Source organism: Dromaius novaehollandiae, chromosome 2 (genome assembly GCF_036370855.1).
Source record: "Dromaius novaehollandiae isolate bDroNov1 chromosome 2, bDroNov1.hap1, whole genome shotgun sequence".
Taxonomy (NCBI): Eukaryota; Metazoa; Chordata; class Aves; order Casuariiformes; family Dromaiidae; genus Dromaius; species Dromaius novaehollandiae.
The window spans coordinates 154,361,965-154,384,237 of record NC_088099.1 but is presented as its reverse complement, the minus strand read 5'-3'; the positions used below and the strand labels follow the sequence as shown (position 1 = coordinate 154,384,237).

The window sequence follows — 22,273 nt, the reverse complement described above, 5'->3', positions numbered from 1 at the left end:
AAAGTGGAGGATATACTTTGTACACATTAAAGCTCGGATAATGTTGCTAATCTTGGCAGTACAATTTGGAAAAGGAAAAAAATCTTGACTTTTTTAGTATTTTCTTAGTATTTTACAACTAAATTGTTGAAACTTAGTTTAATTTTGGGGGAAAAAAATCCACCTTTAGTAGACTTTCTGTAGTTCAAGTCATCATACATCTTGAGTCAAGGGATTTCATCAGTCATGCCAGACGTACCAGTCAAATTCGAGCGAAACACCCATTCTATATAGTTTTGCACATTCTTTTCTGTTCCAGAAAGTTTTCTGTTCTAGGTGAATTTATTGTAACACTTGCTAACTGCATTAATTCTTGCTCTCTCTTTGTTTGCAGACTTACAAAAAATGGCAGTTTTAGATGAGGTAGTTTCTTCAATACTAAAAAGAGAGGCTGTTGTGTTCAAAACAATTTCTCCTCTGATAGCAGCTCCTGAGATGCATGATGTCCCTGGAGATAGAGGCCATGCATTCTTAATGCAAGAAGTACACAGTGATGTGCAAATGTTTACTTCATTATAAGGAAGCTTCTGAACAAATAACTTCTTTTAAAAATACAGATACAGTGGTAAATGAAAAAGCTGTTCTAATCTGACTGTCGGACTGTTCCCTTATCCTTTTCCCCTACTCGCTTTGGCCTTGAGTAGCCTCAGACCTGGTGGCACTGCTAGTGGCATCTTTGCAAGTGGCTTGGGAAGGAGGAGGGCACCCATGTTCCTAAATGCTACGGTCTGAGACAGTGAACTGCTTGTTCGTAGAGCTGCACGACTTTCGCAGGTCCTAACAGTTTGAGGACTAGGTGGAAGGAGATCACGTGTCTAGTCTGTGCTTAGCTTCTAGGTAAGCAGAAGATGTTTTGTAGGTTGGGCAAAAGATGGAAAGAAATTGTGGTAATGATATCAACAAAAGCAGCTTGGGGGCTGTTATCCATTTGTGCAATTTGGCAGCTTCTTGGAGCTATCTAGCTACTAATACATGTTATATAATATATATGTTTGGTTAAAAGAGTTTCCATTTCTCTCTGGTGGGGACTGCATCATGTTTTAATTTCTGCAGTTGTTTTCCCAAGGCAGAGATGCTAGCTGTTGATGCTTTATTGGTTCTTTGAGATTTTTCCGCTATTGCCTTCATTATCATTTAACTGCTAACAGTCATAAGGGAAGGAATTGCTGACATGAAATCTGGATGGTTTTCAGTGAGTCTTTTTTCTCCTGTAGGATATCACTTACGTTTATGTTCAGTTATACATTGCTGGTTATATTTTGTTTAAGAAAAGAAAATGTCCTGGAACTTAAACATTGCTTTCTTCAGATAGTTATCAGTTACCTCTCAGATGAATACTTTCAAGAGCATGGTATATCTTTATTCAGGATCATAAAAGATCTGGATTTTTTTTAGTGTATTTCCTCTATTAGATTAGCCTTCTTAAGGGAGAGAGTCTCTGACTAGGCCAGCCACATGATTTCATAGAAATTTGTATGTGAATATATATTTTCTCATCATGGCATGGCCACCTCTACTTTGACACTGTCCTCAGTTACAAGTGAATCACCCATGCAAGGAAAAATAGAGCTCAGCTATCTAAACATCCACATTTAATCTCATTCTCAAAAAATGTTTTATCTCTTTCATCTGCTTCTGAAAATCACTTTCCTCTACTCTTTCCCCCCCCCCCCCCCCCACACGTTCATGACTACTTCATTTGGCTAGGAAGGGAACTAACCATAATTTCATGCAAGTCTTGTTTGCTTTCCACACAGATCTATCTTTGCAAACCTTCTTTTAACCAAAATAGCCTATTATATCTATATCCTGTGCTTTTTATATTCAAATCATACTTGCACAAATTGTCTCGTAGCTTGTTCTGGGAAAGGTGTGTGTTCTTTAAGTCTCTAAATTCTACAATTAAGATATAACATCTTCAAAAAGATGAAGTTTAAGGGCTGAGATCCTCTTACTAGCTACCTTGGCTTTGCTTTCATGAGAAATATGGAAAATGTCTTGAGATACTACCTGTTAAAGCATCAGGGACTGCTGTCTAAGGGGTGTTCTTGAAACTGGCTTGTGTTACTGGAAGTTGTGCAATGAAAGAAGGATTAAAATAAGTTACTTCATTTTGATCTGGCAAAGGGGAAGATTTTCGTACTGGCTTTAAAATAGCTGTTTGATCCATTCCACTTAGCTGTTTCTCCTGAAGGAGAGTGGTGGTGTCTTTATATTTATCTTGGTTTAGAGTCAGCCAAATGGTGCAGGCCTTTTCTTTGCATGCAATCTATGGGATTGCAGACTGCAGCCTGGATATTTTTGCTATCCTGGTTTTGAGGTGCCATATTAATTGATGTCCTGGCTGACACACAAATTGCAAATCATTTATATCAAGATATTATGAAATAGAATGCAAGTACCAATGTATGCTCTGGAGAAAGTCTGCAAGTGCTTACATAAGTGTTTGTAGATTGTTTTAAAAGATACAATTAGTAAGATGTGGCAGTTGAATGAAAATAGGCTGCACACACTGCAGAATTTATTTTGTGCTTCATATATGATAAGTTGGAAAAAATATTTGTCCATTTTTGAGGAATGTCTCATAATACCTTTAGAGAATGTACTTGGAGTGTTTCTTTCCTAAAAGGAATATGAAGTGGGGTCTGAAGAATTAGCACATTCTATCCTCCAATTAATTTATGTCGCTTTCCTTTATAATGAATATCATATTTTTGTTTGTGAAGAGAAACCTTGAAAAAAAATTTACAAAAGTAAAATCATGCATGTGTCTCTATAAATTTTGCAACTGCAGGCAGACCTTAAGGATTATCTAGTACTGTTGCATTTGATTTCCTATCAGTTGGCTCTCAGCATTGGTTCATCTGATAATCACACTGAACTCCGTTGCCTTAAATTTAGCCAGCAGGTACAGTCTCTATCTTTTTAAAAGGTCCGATAAGTAATAAGGTGTTGATCTACTTGATTGGACCACATTAAATATTACCTTTATGGAATAGGATTCTGTTAAGGAATCTGCTTGAATGAGGCATTTAGTAGACACAGGCTGCATTCATTGGTGCAGCGATACGTGACAGCTACCGGCGTAAAAATCCTGACAAAAAGTTTCTCTCTACTGTGTAAAGTAACTTACCACATATAAAAAAAAAAAAAAAAAGACAGTGTTGAAAAATTGAGGATAAATGCAATCAAAAATTATCTAACAGCTATTGTTGGTGCCCCAAACAGTAGTACTGAAGACATACTTTTATACTGCAATGGAGACAGAAATGACTTCTCTCCTATTTCAATTCTACAATTTTTCCTTTTGATTATAAAAGTTATTTAATTCCTGACAGTATTACAACTTAAATCACACTTTGCTTGCTACTAAACAATAAATTGTTATTGCTTTGTGAAGCGCAGTATCAGAAATTTTTATGAATGAGCAAGGTAGTACACACTGTAAATCATATGTAGCAGTTTGATCACTTTAGCAATTAACTGCAGCTGGAAAAAAAAAACAGTCTGCGAAGTCAGGCGAGTCTTGCTCTTACTCTCTGAGGAAGCTCTGGATTTTAATGAAGATAGTCCTGTAGTGAATAAACAAACTTCTCTATGCAGTTGCAAAAATGGAAAAAAAAAATATGATTTACTTATATTAAGCTCTTTAGAAATAGTAGAGATTGTATAAATTTACTTTTTAAACTGTTTATACTTTTTAAACTTTTATACTTGTTATTTAATCCAGTTCAATACCAGATGGAAATGATGCGAAGCCTTCGCCACGTAAACATTGATCATCTTCATGTTGGCTGGTACCAGTCCACGTACTATGGCTCTTTTGTCACTCGTGCCCTCCTGGACTCCCAGTTCAGCTACCAGCACGCAATTGAGGAGTCTGTAGTTCTCATTTACGGTTAGTATGAGGTTTCCTTTATTATTCTTTTCCCCTCTTAATATTATTACTACTATTTTTGTATTCTGTCTTTTGCCTGTAAGAGTAGCCTGGCAAGCCTTTTCAAGTAAATACCAACCCTGTGTCTACGGCAGCCTCAGCAGCAGCTAAGTCTAGACAGGGTTTCCTTCTTTCTGTTTATTTTTCTTGCTATCAGAGCCCTGATGTGTACGTTTTGGAATGCTGGAGTAGCTGCTTCATTTTTATTCCTCCATCTCCCCTCCCTCGCTGAAGGGGCTGGTGGAACTAGACCAGATGTCTAACAAACCCCGATTGCTAGAGTGTCTGGCTCTGTACGTGACTGACCAATCATAACACGAATTGCCAAGTTTTTTTATACCTCTGACAGAAGCATACAAAACCTGGACTGTTTCTTAGCACAAAGATTTTTTTCTTTTCTGCCTATTTAATGGTGTTTCCTCAAGCTCTCCAGACCAGATGTTCTGTGCTGTATCAGAACCGTAGGCAATTTAACAGCTTTATAGCCTCCCCCTCCCCAAACACTCACAGTTTGCCATATCTGGCAGACTTGCATATAGTTTCCAGCTGAGAAGTAAATGTAACGTCCTGAGTATCTGTCAGAAAAAATACTAATGAATACGATCAATCTTATGAGCTGCCCCAAAATTGTTTCAGTATGTTAACAATTGGATTACAGTAAAGAACAAGTTGTTAAAGTATACTTATATTGGCTGGAAACATTGCATCATCAGACCTTGATGAATTTTCCACTTGTTTCAGTCTATTTTGGTTTTCATTTTATCACCGATTGCTAAAAGTTTTACTGTGTTAAGTTTCAGACAACATGAATGTTAACACAGCTTTTATTCTAATGTTGGCATGCTTCAGCCGTTATCATGCTGCAAGTGTTAAGCTTTCTTGTCCTAGGAATGTAACAGTTTGTTTAGAAAATTTTCCCCTAAATTCAGTGTAGTATGTCAAGGCAAAATTAATTTTTTTATATGCCAGTTACATTATTATGCATGAAGCAGCAGGGCAACTTGATCTGAATTAGCTTACTGCTACTCTTAAATGCTATATTTTGTATAAAATGTAGTTTAATGAATATTTTAATTTACTACATAATGACTAGAGGCAAAAATATTTTTTTAAATGAGGTAGCTCTTATGCCCGAGTTCTGTGGATAGTTCGTATGAAGGAAAAGAAAGTGTGAATTAGAACTTTAATGGGGAAACAATGTTGTGAGTAGAATGAGCCTAGATCCCCCATGTTCTCTAATAAAGTTTATTAATCAGCTGCATTTGTAGTTCAGCTGTGTTTTATGTTTCAGTACATCGTGTTTACTTCAGCTATAGTTGTCTTCCTGTCTTAATTTTTTTTAATAAGACTATTTAGATTTTTTCCTCATGTTTAAATTAAAGATATTCAAATAAAAAAAACAATTTAGTGTTTGTAATAATATCCTTCCTCCATTTTGATTATAGACCCCATTAAGACTGCCCAAGGGTCTTTGTCACTAAAGGCATACAGACTGACTCCCAAACTGATGGAAGTCTGCAAAGAGAAAGACTTCTCTCCAGAAGCGTAAGTAACCTAAAAGAATATTTTCTCATAGGTTTGCTGGGTTATTTGAGAGGCAGAAGGGTACGTGGGATGATGAAATACTGTATTTAAAATAGTGTGTGCTGGGGAAACTGGATACGTATGTGTAGCGATAGATATATACTGATACAGTGGGCTAAGAAGGAGTGAACGTCTGAGTATCTAAATCAGGGCTTAAGGGGTGGAACTTTAACTCATTTTGGAGATGGTCAGCGGGCTGGCTATGAGGAACATGGCGAAGATAGCTGTATCTGGGAACAGAGTCAAAAATATAAAAAAAGAAATGTAGAAGGGGAAATAGCTGGTCTGTCCGTAAGCTCTTTTTTCCAGAAGGAAAATTGAACAGGTATTCTGGAATAGCTATTTTTCTGTATTTGTTCCAAATTAACTCCCCCGTGTGGACATAGTCTTCTGGAGTAAAAGTAGGATAATTACTCTGTTTCAAACGATTAGCCACTTGTAATAGATGTAGGCCTCAGTTGACATCTTTTTCCTAAACAACTTGGTGTTCAACAGCAGAAACACAAACACTTGCTAAACTTTCTTCATTCAGAAAAAGTGAATCATTTCATTGCTCAGTGTCTGAAGAGAACATTTCTATAATGAACAAATGAGTCTGCTGCTTAGTCAAAAAAAAAAAAAAGTGAAAGCAAATGTTTTTGTCCCAAATTCAACACTCATACAAAGAGGTTAGGGATATATTTCTTATATATCATGCCTTTATTTCCAGGTTTTATGAAAGGTATAATGCCTATTTTAAAGCAATAACCATAGCTTTTATATGTATACTGTAAAAATATATATTAAAATTTATATTCTAATATCTGCCATAAAATTTACTTATTATTATTTAATTATTAATGGAGTACCAAAACACACTATTTTGTCGATCTAATTTTTGGCTGGTAAAAAGTATAATTACTCAGCTATAGAGGAAATTGTTTTTCATCACAGCAGTTACGATTTTAAAACTATTTCATTGTCATAGGGTAACTAACTATTCACTTCTATTTAAGAAACTCTGATGGTAGGGAAAATAGTAAAATATTTTGGAAGGGGCAGAGTTAATCCTGCCAGTGCAGTCTTTTGCTGGAGGCTTTTTCATGTAAGTAATGTATTAGCGAGTGAAGCGGCTGCTTGACTTCTGAGAGTTTTTTCCTTGAGCAGCTTTTACTAGTCTTTGTAAACATGAGGTCTTGCCATGCAAATGCTCTCTTACCAAAAAGACTTGATTTTAGCTTGATTGTGGAACTCTGGAAATTTGGAGTTCTACAAAACTGCCTCTTTCATGTAGCTGGAGCAACAGTTCAGCAAATTGAAAGAGAACTACTGCTTATATTAATAAATATTTTTAATTTGTTTCACAGATTGAAAAAAGCAAACATTGCTTATGAAAACATGTTTGAAGAAGTGCCCATTGTAATTAAGAATTCATACCTGATCAATGTGATGTTGTGGGAACTGGAAAAGAAATCCGCGGTAGCTGATAGACATGAATTGCTCAGTCTGGCTAGCAGGTAAGTACTTGTTACAATAATGGATGTATTTTTATTCACTTTCCCAAACCACAGTTTAACACCTTGGGTGAAATCCCAGTCTCATTACAGTCCATGGAAGCTTTACCTCGACTTTAATGGGGTTAAGACTTTACTCTTCATTTTCTTTTGCTGAAAGAAAAGCTGCGTGGTAAGACTAGCATGAAATTCAAGGACTAAATTCAGTCTATAATCTATATATATCTATAGTTCTTGCTGTAGACATTCTTTTTAGTATATTTCTTCACTTCAAGGAAATAATAGCATTCAGAAGATTAAAACAAATAGATCTGGAGATGAAAATTGCTTTTGTTAAGTATGCCTTAAGTAATTATGTAAATAATTTTAATAAAAAGTAGATCACATTTGTTCTACTTTGGTAGTAGAATGCATTTGAGGAAAAAAAAAGTCTCTATTTGAGAAACTAGCAAAAATGCTCAGACTGGTTTTAATGACAGGCAGCATTCATCATGTCAGATTTGTTAAAATGTGTCATAACCTCACAGTTTGAGGTGCCAGAGGAAGGTGCTATGTGGAATCCTTAATTTTTTTTTTAATCATTTAAGAATTTTTAGAATGAGCTTCTCATAACTTTGTCTAAGAATAACTTTTTTTTTTTTTTGGTAGCACTTTGCCACAGAACTGTATTTATGATCACGAAGTAGTCATGGCCTATAGCAGTACAGTCAGAAATTTTGGTGGTATTTAAATCTTACATGACACAGTAAAATTAATTTTGATTATTATTGGACTGATTGAAATAACCTGATGCACAGAATGATGAATTATCTTGTTGCATAGAAACTAGGATGTATTTTCTAAAAGATTTTCAGAGTAGAAAGCTTTCTTTCTTTCTTTCTTTCTTTCTTTCTTTCTTTTACCCCCGCCCCCCCCCCCCCCAAGGTATTATCTGCCAAGATTCTGATCCCCTCTATTGACTCTACAGCACCAAATTAGCTGAATAATAGTGGCCTTTTTTTTCTCCTCCTATGTAAGGCTATTGTTAATGGGTCCATATTGTTAGTGGTCCATATGTTGCCTGAGTTAGCAGAAATCTTCCACTGTATTTTCTTGACCATTAGCTCCCAGCAGGAGGAGGGATTCTGTTTTTCATGAAACTTATTCTTTCAACTTTGAGGTTGCCATGAAGACAGTCAGTCTTTCACAGAGTGCTGTGAATAGTCAGGCTTTCAGCACACTGTTCAGATAAGTTTTTGAGTCTGAATAGGGATGAGGGTAAAGATAATGGTCTGTTTAGAGTCGTAGTATATGGAGCTTATGTGGATGTATCAAGGATTTGATACTTTCAGAGAAATTAGCTAAAAGAGAACAGGTATAGGGTTGAACTCTGTCCAGGAGTTGACAAATGTCACAAGATATTTAGTTAATTATTTTGTCCAAGTGTCTTTGCACCTTGTATTTGATCAGTTGGTGAAGAATTTTTGCCAAGGTGGTCTGCCTGACTTTTCAGACTTTCTATCAGACTCTTTCCTTGGTCAAAGATCACAAGAGAGCGCTGGATGTAGGAGAAAAGTGATTCCTCATGAACTCTACCCTCTCAGCACGGGCTGAGATTCACGTATACATTTCTGGAAGAGGAAGTGAATTTGATCTGATGAACTGATCACAAACTGTCCAGTGACTGTAACATACTATTGTCCTGACTCAAGATAAATGATTGTAACTGTACAAATGATTTTTCTTTTTGGAATGATATTATGGAAATTCTGGCCTGATGCAAGATGGGCTGTTGTGTTGGTCCTTGCACCAGAGAAGTGCAAGAGAAAAACATGAGCATGAAAGAAAAGAGAACTCTTCGTCATCCGTGCTTAGGAATCCTTCACAACAGAAAAAAGGGAAAATATATTTTCTTAGTGAAAGAAATCAAAGTTTCTTTTCAATGGATATTTTTGGAGGAATGCAGCACCATTCTTAACAATGACACAGGCTGAACTGGGTTCTTGATAAACCTGTCCAGAAGTGCCTTTTCAAATTAGTGTGTTTCTTTGAATTTACACAGTTAGTATCTTATATCGGCAGCAATTTTTCAGCTTACTGAAGTAATTATTGAAATCTAGAATTTCCCAGTAACGGGGAATTAATTTAACAGATTGATCAGTTTTCAGAGGGATTTCTGAGTTATGTCTCCTAAACTGTCTTTCCTGGCAGAATGCTTGGCTCACCAGGTCTGCTTGAGGAGTTTAAGGTCCTAGGTTGATCTGAAGCAGACTAAAGCTGTTGAAAATGACCCCAGTGATTTGGGGGTTTTTTTAGGTTTTTTGTTTTGTTTTGTTTTTATATTTGATAGCTGTTTTTAGTTACCACCAGGCCATTATGTAAAATGGCATTTCACATTGGTATAACTCAGCTGCAAATTAGAAACACTTTAATACTGATTTAGTCAAGGTAGGTTGGCTTATACTGCCTTCCTAAATATTTAACTCTATTTCAGTTGACTTCAATTATCAAGAGTTCTCTGTCTAAGAATACGTTACCTTAAGTAGGGGAGTTCAAACTTCTACTATTCTGGAGTTTTATTTTCATTTTGCATGTGCTCATTTTTGTCTTTGAATAGTTGTGGCTAAAAGCATCCCAGGTATCATCTTCTGTTCATTTTTGATGCATGTTCTCCTTACTCAACTTTGCTGTCGCTGAAGCATTAGTTGGCAAGAACTTTAAGGCTACATGTTTGGGTTTGGGACGGGAGGGGATGTCTTTTGGGAACATCCCTGAACCTTTTTTAATCTTCTGAAACAATGGTTTTGGCAATGAAATTACTTACCCATAATTCTTCTCTGGAGAGTTTGTTTCATCAAGATTCTAACATGTTCAGCCACCCACCTCGTTTGAGTCTGGAGCTATTTGAGGTACTTTGCCTGCACCTTAATATCTTTCTCCTTTTGAAGTACATTTGTGATAATTGTATGGAGTAGTTTATTTTTTGGGCATAAATGTGTATTTCTCTTGTGAAATCTGAAATGACTAGAATATTCTAGGGAAGGAAGTTAAAGGCAGAATAGCATGCAGTTAGCAAGTAATAGCAAGTAAAGGCCTTTTGCTCAAACTGTTATCCTCCTGCTACCCTTAAGGACCAAAACGTCTTGAAGACCTTGGAGTACTGCCAGTCTTTTGATAGAGACTCAAGAATTAAAATCCTGTCAGATAATGTTCCAGATCTTCAGAGCAATAATTACAACCAACTTTCCCATTCTCATCCATCTCTTCCCTATTCTATTGATGATCTAGTTTAAATTAAAAAAAGCTTTTTTGTGGTCTAGCTTCATAATAGGGTTGTTCTATAATATCTCAATTTGTCTCAAGCAATTTTTCTAATAGTGTGCGTCAGTAGAAGCAAACATGTGCTGAACATTTACTACAGTAACATCTACTTGGCAGATACATTTTTTCAAACATCAGATGCAGTGTTTTTTCAAAAGTGACATAAGGAGAGTTACTTGGCTTTCAGAAACAATGTTAACCTTTATACATTGTACTGCTTATTCAGAAATCTCAATGTGCTTAACGGATTATTAAGATAATTATGAAAATCTCTAATTTGCAGATGGGGGAAGCTGACACAGAGAGGGTAAATGTGTTGCCCAAAGGCACACATCAAAGTCAGAGTAGAAAAGGGAATGGAGATCAAGACTCCTGACTTACATATCTCATTCAAAGAAAATCCTCTTAAAAAGAGCACAGGTTGAACTCGGGCTGAAATGCTGAGATATAAACAAGGTTTTCAGCTAAGTGGTGGGAACATTCCTTAGAAATATTTAATCAAAATGATGTGCTTTGCCCAGCAGTACCTCTCTAATCCACAAAAAGCTGCTCCTCCCAGGAGGAGAAACACTGCTCAGGGTGGCACCTTTCCCAAAAAAATGGGACTCTGACAGAGGGGCCTCAGTACAGCTGATGAAAAACAGAAAAATGGAACAGCAAATACACTATTTTCTTATACATGCCGCTGCTGCTCCCATTTCTCATCCTCCTTATCCAGACTGCCAGCAAAATAAAAATAATAAGGGAGGGGATCCATTTATGGGGATTATCGGCAAGTTTAGGGGACCATCATTTTTGGACAGCCCCAGCTTCAAAGCTGTAGTGCCCAATATTAAGGTGGCTGGATACAGCATGGTGATTCGGATCAGAGGCCTCTGCTCCCTCTCAGGCTGATGCAAGTAGGTAGGCATCTGTGAAAGTGTGAACTGTGAGGTCCGCAAGCTGTGCGTAGAGACAGCTAAAACTAATGAATAGGGCACGTGAAGCCAAGAACTGTGTGAATGGTTGCCTCTTTTTGAAGCTTTGGTGTCAGATTCAAGACTGCATTTTGGATGTTTCAGACCTTCAGCAAGTGTGTCTGGAGTCCTTTCCTGATGAAAGATGCTGAAGTAAATGTGGGCTTCATGTGTAGCTCGCTGTTGCGGATCTCACAGAAGCACAGCCAGTTTGAGGTTCCAGCCCCCAGCTGCTTGCATCATTCCTCCCCACTGCTCCCATTTCATCTCTACAGCCCTCCCGCCCTCAAAGATTTTTATTCTCTCATCTGTTTCAGAGCACGGCTATACAAATGGCTTTGTGGAGCAGTCTGATTGAACAAGACAGGCTCCCATTCTTCCTCCCTACCATCCTTCCCTTCATCCTCCCTTCCATCCTTCCCTTCATCCTCCCTAACAAAAGGAAACTCCAGCACAGGGTGGTTTCATGTTTGCGGTAGACTATTTTATTGAAAGGGTTTAAAGCGTACCCACGCAAACAGCTGAATCCACAGAGCTGAGAGCGCTCTAACCCCTGGTCAAAGGGATGAGGGAGAGGCAGGAATTTGCTGGTGCAGGAACCTTTGCTCTCCTTAAAATATATCCCCAAAGGGGAGCTTGGGCAGTGCAAAGTGCAAGTGTTCGCTTAGAAAGAGGGTGACTGCTGTTTTGGTCACTCTTAGCCGTGTCTGCATCCTTATAGGATGCTCTCATTGGGCAAATGATACATGAGAATAATTGATTTTTGGTTGATGCGTTCTCCTTCTGTGGAAGCTAGACTGTAGCACAGCCAAAGGCAAGGCTCATCAGCTGGAAGAACAAGGCAGTAAGGACCATCACTGTTCTGTATGGATTAGGATGCTCAGTTCACAGGTTTCCATTTCTCACCCTCAGGATTGTTTGTCAACTGTGTATTTGGTGATTCTTAAGCAAGAAGTTGGAAGTAATCCATGTATCATAGACTTGATTTCATGTTTGCCCTTCTTGGAGAGGAATAATAATAACCTGTGTGGTATTAGGCTGTTACTGAAAAAGTGCACAACACCAGAAACGATTTTGCAGGCTGTGTGTGGTTTTTCTTTTCTTTTCTTTTCTTTTCTGGGAAACAATGCTTCTTTTTGATAGTTTGTATGTGTTTGTCCATGTTTTGTACCTTTTGGTGATATCATCCAAGCTACACAGGTAAGTCTCATGATAAATTTCTGGAAATTTTACAGGTGGCCAGGTACAAGTGAGTGATCCTAACATTTCTAGTGAAAGACTGCTCTCACATTGGTTTATTTCTTCATTAGATTTGTAAGAGAAGCTCCAGCTTTTGTGGAGTTTTGTTTGTTTGTTTTTTCCAGCCCCCTGTGCAGACTTTGTGATGCTTAGTTTAAGAGCCGTTCTGCAGCTACAGCATTCGTATTACCTTCCTCCCGTATGAATTCAGTGATGCCTCAGGTGGTGATCTCCTGTTGCTAGTTTAAGGTAGATCTGTGTCTTTTAGCGCAATTCAAGTGTGCTTTCTAAGCACATCTCCTGATCATCCCCACTTAGAGTGATCTCAAACCTAGATTTGTTTCATCTGAAACAAAACTGAAAAATAGGCTTTAGGAGGACCTAATGGGCATTCAGATCACTGGACAAGCCAGAATTAGTCATAAGAAACCTCCCTGAAATGCACTGAGTAGGGTGCTCCCAGAACAACTTGTCAAATGCAAGTGCTGAGTTCTTGCTGTTGTCTTACGTTTGCCTGTCACAGAGCATTGGGGGGAAGTGGGTCTTTATGCGGATGTGAACGCACTTACCTGCACCCTTGCTCTTTTCTGTGGATGGCACTGAGGCTTAGGGGGTATTTAGTTACCTAGTAGTGGGATCTTTGAGATCTTTTGTAGGAGTCCGTAATGTAAGGAGATGCCTAAAAGAGCTTTCAGGCAAAGTGAGTGCATGGTGAGTATTATGGAGCAATGGGGATTTAAGTTTTGAAATCTCATCAGAATAAATTTCTGCTGAATAGAACTTTAACCTTGTATATATACTTTTTAAGAGAGGTGGAGCAAAAAAGGGTATGAAGCACTGAGATAACTGAGGAAAAACTGATCCTGTATTTGGAGCATACTTATCGCTTCATGTCTCAGTTCACATCTGTTTAAGTTATCTGTTTTTAGCTTTTTGTTTCCCTGGCAATGAGAGCAAACACTATATTACTGCAACTTCTAACAATAACTCCCTGTTTCCCTATTCTGCTGCACTGCTGTGGTCCCACAGAGATTCGCATAAAATCGTTCTTTGTAACCAGCTATATTTTGTATGGACACTATGTGTAAAATAATTATGTATTTGTGATGTCCACATGCCCTACAAGGCTATTAGTGTGTACCTACAGAGGCATTTCTGATAATATCCAGTTCTAACACTAACTCTGTATAATATAAACTCTATAAAAAAGTGAAAATATGCACACCCATGGCCATGGCAATATTCCACAGTGCTAAATATCATAGGCTTGAAATGTTCAACTGAAAAGACAAAAAACCAACAAGAAGTTTAAAAATAATAATTATAGTGGCGCCTTTCTTGCTGCTCTGTAGCTGAAGTCTTCCTCACCATTTGCCTCTGTACAGAACTGAGTTTTAAAACTTTGTCTTGTAAATAAATTGTGCCCTGAAACTACTGATACAATCTTTTGTTCAGGGAGCAGGCAGCTCAGCTAGTGAAATAGCTATTCTCGTACTTGGAGATAATGATAAGTGTTCTTAGCTACCTTCTCAGCATGTATGCTTTAGTGCCTTTGTTCATTATCAGCTTTTGCCTGCAACTATGAATTCTATGGATTTGGGGAATAATTCACATTTGAAAAGGGCTATGTGTAGTATTATGTATGTAGTTCCTTTTTAACATTATGGCACTACTTCCTACTGGTATCTGCCAGTTAGAATTTGCATTGTACATAGCCTGTAGGATGGTGGGAATGCATTGTAAGAGCCAGTAGGAATTTGAGGCAGTGTGGAGAAGCAGCCACTGAAGGATATGATTCTGATGTAGAAGTGCACCAAACTGTTTTTATTTGAAAGAGACTTCATGAATAGTAGTGACTTTCAGTTGAGGAAAAGAAGAATGGAGTTTAGCCCTTTGACTGGCTGGCCTTCAGCCAAGTAGGACTGGATAAGGCTTAGTTTGGAGCCGGCAAGCTAGCAGCTCCTGATCAAAAGGGATCAATACAGAACAGTAAGTGTCCTTCTCTTACGGGCACTACCCTATACACACAGTGTGGGATGAATACTGTCTCCATGGTCACCAACCTAAGAACTTCCAAAACTTTAACTTGAAAGCTATACCTTAAGTTAAACATTCCTGCAAAATACTGAAGCAATTGCTAAAAGTGGTTATAATAAAAATTGTTTAACAGACTGCATTTGCCTGGCCAAGGCTGTAGATCGCATAACTGGAACTGGACCTGCCCAGCCTAGCTGCTTCCATGTTGCCTCTGGTGTGGAGTATAGTATTGGCTGGACTGGGCACGAAAGCTAGGAGAGAGTGGTGTCTGCTGGACTTCCAAGCATGGTTTGATAGTCTTGCTAATGAGATGGAGTCTTGAAGATTTAACTGTCCCATCAGTGGTTCAGAAAGATTGTAAAAAGCTAGCAGTAACTTGAAACCAAACTTCTTGAACACATCTTCTGGGACATTGTTCAGGGTTGCATGTCACAGAAGCATTAGATGTTTCCGCTCCCTCTTCCCCCTCCCCCCCTTTTTTCTTTTTTTGTACATTTGACCTGGATCAGAGTGAATTCACTTAAGGCAGTGGTTTTTCATAACTAAGGGGTTCCATGCAAAGACTAAAACACTTAAATGTGGTAATTGCAATGTAGCAAAGACACTAAAGAAGGCGATAACAAATAAGCACATGAATGAAGATAACTGGGAATTTGAAAATTTATGAATTGTGCCATTAGTGCAGAAATGCTGATCAAGTGACCTTTAATAAATTTAAATTTTTTCCTTTTTTTTTCCAGGAATGTTTGTTTCTTATATTTCAGGAATGTTTGTTTCTTTTATTTCAGTAATCACCTAGGGAAGAGTCTGCAGCTGCTGATGGACAGAGTGGATGAGATGAGCCAAGACATTGTTAAATACAATACCTACCTGAGGAATGTAAGCAAACAGCAGCAGCAGAAGCACCAGGTTGGTGATTCTCTGGTCAGAAATATCATTTTAGTCTTGTTTCGTATCAGGAGATAGTGATACTGATCAGATGATGTTGGCACTTAATTCCTAATGCCAAAGGGGCTGTTTAAAACCCCAAATAGTCTGATTGGGGTATGGAGACTGTATTACTTATTTGTTATTGCTGCATGTGATGCAGTATTGTGTCTAATTACAGAAGAATGCTGGTAAAATGGAAAAAAGCTCTCTGAGAATGGTTTAAAAACCTGAAATTGGATCGCAGTTCACTTCATGTGATAAATGAAGTTAGGGAGTGACCTGCTTATTCTAGAAATACCTGCATGAAAAATAAATTTGACCTCTTTAATCTAGCAGACTGAGATGTAACAAGATCCAGTATCAGCAAAATAAAAATGGACCAGTCCAGGTTACAGATAAAGCTTTGCAGATATTGTTACGCAAAGAAGCTACTTATTAAAAAGAAGATCTGTGATTCATGCAAAATGCTTCATCACTATTTTAAAACTAAGATTTTTTTTTTTCATTTAAGTAAAGTTGTAGATTGATTGGGAGATACTTTAGGGAAGCAATATATGATCAGTGGTCTCTCCTGGCTTTCTAATTCTTGAGGACATATAAGCTTGCTGCATGCTATCTTCAAAAAACTTGCTTTTTTTGCTGCCTGCTTTGAATAAAAAGATGGTAGCTAATGGTGCTAACTTCAAGGGTTATGTGTATAACATGGGGATCTATTTACTTGGAAGAGCAGAGCGAAGTAGGTTCCATGGTGTCTCACTTATTTCTTTACTAACTATAACTGCTTTAGTAGTGGCTCATTGCAGCATAGTTAGTGGTCTTAACTTTATTTTTAAAATGGAGCAATTGTGATTAAGAGCAAGCTGTTTCAATAGAGAATAATAGGCAGACTGCTGAGAAGTGAATGGGGTAATGCAAAGAAAGAAGAAAGTACATGAAATTCACATACAAATATGGGCATTTAAGATTTTATTTTTAACATTGTCCAAAAAACTGTATTTGTCACTACTACTGGAAAAAAGATTATTTAATTTCAGTATGCCACTAAGTATGAACTATTTTCAAATGCTTATGCACAGATAGATTTAAATGAGAGAAAACACTGTACAATTTGGCCTGTTTCTTTAAAAAGTTTTTTTTGTGTTAAATACAAGGTCTTAGAGGGATGAGGCTTACAACTTTACATTTAATAAGTATCCAATCCCAGCATTAATTCTCGACTATGACATATGGTATGAAATCTCACATACAGGTTTTTGAATGTAGGCAGTTCAGCAAGAACAAATATTTATCCAATAGCTGAAAAAACTACCTGTCTTTTAACTTTTATGAAATTTGAGTTGTATGCATGGAAAAGGGAACCACTCTAAACAAATATAATTTTTTTTAATAGTAAATTAATCCTTACAAATGGCTACTCTAGTTTATCTTCTGGTAACCCACAGAGAAATTATATCAAAGTAGCAGAAAAGCTAAATAACTTGAATAGAGAAATGAACCATTTTGCTTTTGGGAAGCATTTTTGTTTCAACCATCACCTTGTTCTCAGTTTATAAGTAAAATGTTTTGGTTTAAAACACCTTGATTAATAAAGTTCTCTTCCCCTTTCACGTTACTGCTGTTTTGACTTTTAACTTGCATAAAGTTGAGTATTTCTATCTTGTATATAACTGTTTGAGACACTGGCTTCTCAAAGGTACGTATTCTAACTTTGCTTTTCTATTATGTTTGGGGAAAATGGAGCTGTTTATCTACCATACAGTATTCTTTCTAGCAGATGCATTATTTATCTCCACAAAAAAATCTTAAAAACAACCCCTTCCATCTCAGTATAGCATAATTTTCTACTGCATCACTTCTCCTCTTAGGTGCCAACTCCAGAAAGAAAAAGAAATGCTTGCTATCCAGTGGACTGAAGTAAATTGAATTGCATTTGGGGTTGTCGTTTGGAGCTTCAGTTACTTTTATGCTTGGTTGTTTGATTTCTTGGATAGGGAGTGTTGTTTGTTTGAGGTTGGCTTGGTTACTCACCCCATGTGGGTAAATATAATTTTTAAAACATACCTGCTGGTTAGGTAAAGAGCATTTGAAGAGAAAAACTTGTAACTGTTTTGAAAGTCCTGTTACATTCTGTTTCTCTTGCTTTGTTTCTAGTACCAGCAGAGACGTCAGCAAGAAAATATACAGCGTCAAAGCCGAGGAGAAGCCCCTCTTCCTGAAGAGGACATCAATAAACTTTTTAAACCACCACAGCCCCCTCCAAGAATGGAGTCACTGCTTATTGCAGGTAATGTTCTAGAAATCTCCTTCAACTCATAGTTCATCTTTTCACATATTAATGTCACCTTGGGTAATGATACAGTTGTTACCTTTGAAAGCATCTTCTTTTTTTTTTTTTTTTTAATTATATTTCACATTACAGCATGATATTTTGACACTGGTGGTATTCCAAATACTGTCCTTCATTTGGTCAAAGACAGTGATTTCAACTTGTGATCTATAGCCTTAGTGTCTGAATTATCCAAAAAAGGTAGTTAATAAAAACAAGCCTATTGCTCGTAGGCAGGCTATGCCTCTCTTAGAAAATGACCTTCCACAAGTCAAAGAATTTTAAACCACTGGTCTAGGGAAGTAACTGAGGCTTGTTACAAGATACAGTTATGAACATATGTATTTTTTAAAAGCAAGGTACCCTATTCAACCAGAAATACTGCATAAAGCTTTAAATTTGATGTATGAATTTGGAAATTATCTTCTTTTATTTCTTATTCTGTGGTCAGAATAAGTTCCCTGACTGACCATCGGTGCCCAAGGGATTGTTGGAAAGGGAAGGAGCAGCAACCAGAGCCCTGTTCGGCAGAGGTGAAATGGGATTTGAAAGCAGAGCAGGAGAAGTGCCCTGGAGAGCATGGCTTTCTGCACGAATGGGTGTAGCAGCTATTGCACTTAATAAGCTGCTCTCTTCCCTCACACCCCAGCTCCTCCCTCCACACCAGAAATTATGGGGCCATACAGGTTCGAGGCAGGAATAAGCTGTTTGGGCTGGAACTGTTGAGTCAGAGCAAAGCAGTTGCCTGCCTTGTTATCTGTGGTCTGAAGTTACTGCTAACATCCCTAAGTCTTAACAGCTTGTTGCAGCAGCTGAGAAAATTTCACTTCTAATTCCGTATAGAATTGGGCAGAGGCCATGGCTCCACACTGTAGCTCCGTGGCCAGAGTTCAAGGGAAACAACCTCCCTCACAAACAAGGTGTATGAAAATGTAAGCAGGAACAGAGTGTACATTTGTTTTGTTTTGTTTTGTTTTCTCCAATTCTCTGGTATGCTGCAATGTGTAGCCACAGCTTGATTAAAAAAAAATTAGCACCTTTCTTATGTCTCCAGTCTGGAAGGGCAAATGTTTGGGCCCTCCCAATGGCAACAGAGAACAGAAATCCCAGATACCCTGCTAAGTAATCTAAGTTTGGAAAATGTGGTGAAAAAGCAAATTGCTTAGCTATAGCAGGCTTCTTAGACCAATTAGCTATCACTGTTAATTATGACAGTGATTTAAAAACTGGATGTTAGAGTGTTGATACAACAAGGTTCTTATGTTTTGTACAGATGGAGAATTAAACTACGTCCTGGTAGTTTAATGTAAAGAAAATATTGAGTGATTTGACATTAAAAAGTGAATTTGACCTGCTGCTTTTCAATTTTGGAGTGATCAAATTTTAGCAAGTTTTTTTTTTTTTTTTTTTTTTTTTTTTACAGTGCTGCTTTTAGAAGAAATAATGCTCTTGATTGAAAGACTCCAGAAGGAATAATAAAAAATGCATTGTTTTGGTATAGTTTTTACCAGTTAATGAATGCTAGCAGCATTAAAGCATTTAAAAATTCAGCTTTAGCGTAGTTTAAGAATACAACAAAAGGAAGTGTGTGCATGTATGTACACACATGTATGTTTTACGATAGTGATAGTTTAGGATGAATCGTATCTTTTAAGAGGAGAAATTGAAAACTGTTATACTTAAAGGAAAAAACAGCTTTCAGCCAAAGCACTTTCTTCATTTGTTCTTTTACCGTAATCAGGGGAGGAATTGAAAGCATCCACTTCAATTCAGATGAAGTAAAGTTTGTGGATAAAGAATAAAACTTAGCTCTTTTGTCTCTGAGGCATTTAAAAACTTTTCAAATAGAGCATTAAATTGGGAGTTTATTGGCCTTCTAAACAGTCTTAATTTTGATTAAACTGGCTTCATGTTTTGCTATTTCTAGCTAACAAGGGAAATAACTTGTAGCAGTACTTGTATAAAGATGTTTTGATGGGCATGTTTGATTTATATAGTTCTAACAAGTCTTCACACTGTGATGATTTTTGAAATGCCTAATAAAGTGAAATATTAGGTGAAAAAAAGGCTAGCAAAATGTCAAATGAGAGCACCACAATTTTCAATCCAATAGTGGAAGATATTTATTTCAAATACTTTAATAGGGACAGCAGATGCATAAGAATTGAACTGAAATTCAGCCTTGTATTTTTAGGGAAACTAAATTTGAACAATTAATTAATGTGATTAATCTTGCAGTACAACATCAAGAATAGTTTATTCTTTTTATTGTCCAGTGTCTTTTCAGAAGTTGCATGTAATCAAACTGTAGGAAAATTAGTTTGTTTTTTGAGCATACCAATTTACCTATTCTGCTGATTAAATTTCTTCTTCTTTTGGGAATACTGAAAATGTAAAAATTCCAACTCAGAATAGTCAAGCTATTTTGGTTGCTTCTCTACATAAATGCTATGTGATTCATGCATTTTGTGTTTTTAAAAATCTCGTTCTAGGATTTTGGGGGGAGTTTCACAACTGACAAGAGCTTATTCTTCTTTCCTATTGACAGGTCAAATTAATACCTACTGCCAGAATATTAAGGAGTTCAATGCACAGAACCTGGGCAAACTTTTCATGGCTCAGGCTCTCCAAGATTACAACAACTGAAGAAACTTTGCTATAACCCTCATCAGAAAAAAAGAGTTATTTACAGTTTTATACTGTTCATGATCTTCTTGAAAATTTGGTATATTGGGAGAAGAATATTGTAAAACAGAGTCACCTTGGTTTGTGTAGAACTCTCATCTAAGAAAAAATAAAGACAAATTTTAATATTTTAGTATTTCCTTATTTGTTAGCTAGATTGGACTGAAATTTTCTGTGGTCACTCAGGTTTTCTAAATGCTTGGCAGTTATTCATGTTTAGTCATAGCAAATAATAAAGGTTTTATTTAACTTGGAATCTGAAATAAAAACAAATTATTACAAATGTTCAAGATAGCTGACTTCACAGAAGAAATTTTATGATTTCCCAGCTTTGGTTGAGAACTTAAAAATCATAATGTGCTCATCATTTTTAAGAGTTGTTTGGTTTTTGTTTTTTAATCTATTTGGACAGTCTGGTATAATGGAGCTTCCACATTACAAGTATTTCTTAAGCTTCACAGTTGGAACATATAAAATTATTGCAATATTATATGGAGACTGATCTCCATCATATCATGTTAAGCTGTTTTCCCATCTTGCATTGCCACCACCAGCTGGATTTAAGTCCACTCATGTTACTGAAGTTGTCACGAAAGAAACTGTAGAAGTAGTTTAACCTGGAGTAGCTAGTGTGCAAATGGACACCATATTTACTCCACATTGACTTTGCCATCTGGACATGCCTTTATTCCTGAACTTGGGAGACTTTACTTTTTAACAATAATGTTCATTTAAGGTTTTATTACATGCCAACTCATGCATCATAGTGTCATCAGATTTTAGTTCTTATGCCTTTCTTGTGTGTCACTGTGTGGATGAGTCCTGAGAGCCTAAAATGGCTGAAGGAAAGTGGTTTGGTCTTTTAGAAAGAACATCATTTTCTAAATACAAACCTAGCATGGAAAATTTCAGCCTCCAAGGTGAATGTTTTGGAAAGTCAGAAGTGTGTGAAAACTGAGGGTTTAGACTAGGAACTTATTTTTTCAGTCTTAACTGTAATGATTGCAGTACTTATGTAAATATATATGCAAATTTTGTTCAGCCCTCAAGTACCTGGCAAATTGCCAGTCTGATCTTTTGCCTTGGAAACGTTGGGCACCCTTGCATTACCTTTCATACAGTGAACTTATCTGAAATCAAAGATCTGCTAGGTATCCCACTGCTGTGCCACATGATTGAGTTTCCTTTCCTATACTAATAAAATCCAAACAGTGTTAGTTTCCTAGTTTTCTGAAGGACCAAAGAAACCACGGGACAGAAGTAGGAGCAGGTAATTAGAGTAAGATGAGGCATTTAAGGTAGAAAAATTTATCTTCTAGATAAACTGGGAATAGAAGACTGACTGTAGTGACTGTGTGTAGAAGGAAGCGGAAGTTACATTATACATATTAGAAGGTTTGCAAAGAATATCTTAGCAAAATAAATACTTGGAATAGGTTAAAAAGTTGTGTGTTTTGAATCAGAGCTCTTTAAGAATGAGGGATGTAAATGTGAGAAGGAGGGCAGTAATAGTCTACTATATTGGAGTTTAACAAGATCAGTAAACTTCATGTAACTAAATCGAATGTGCTAAATGTTGATGAGAGTCTATGAAGGAATATGGAAGGCATAAGTAGAGATTTGTGGCTTCTACAGGTAGTATGAATTTGAGGCAGACAAGGAAAGGAGATAGAAAAGTAAATGAAGCTGGAGTAGATTTTGGAGATGAGTTGACTGTTCTGTTCTGAATCACACTTTGGTCTTCTGA

The 22,273-nt window shown here is 36.9% G+C and overlaps 1 protein-coding gene across 2 annotated transcripts in view; it reads left to right on the top strand.

The window, feature by feature from the left end:
• Positions 1 to 20,654, top strand: part of EIF3H (eukaryotic translation initiation factor 3 subunit H) — an 84,756-nt gene extending 64,102 nt beyond the window's left edge. For both annotated transcript variants that reach the window (XM_026110099.2, XM_064507824.1), the window contains exons 3-8: positions 3,770 to 3,937; positions 5,422 to 5,521; positions 6,907 to 7,056; positions 15,374 to 15,494; positions 17,667 to 17,799; positions 20,390 to 20,654. In XM_026110099.2, coding sequence (XP_025965884.1) covers positions 3,770 to 3,937; positions 5,422 to 5,521; positions 6,907 to 7,056; positions 15,374 to 15,494; positions 17,667 to 17,799; positions 20,390 to 20,487 — 770 coding nt within the window. In that variant the 3' untranslated portion in view covers positions 20,488 to 20,654. The remainder of the gene's footprint in view (positions 1 to 3,769; positions 3,938 to 5,421; positions 5,522 to 6,906; positions 7,057 to 15,373; positions 15,495 to 17,666; positions 17,800 to 20,389) is intronic.
• The last annotated feature ends 1,619 nt before the right edge of the window (positions 20,655 to 22,273 follow it).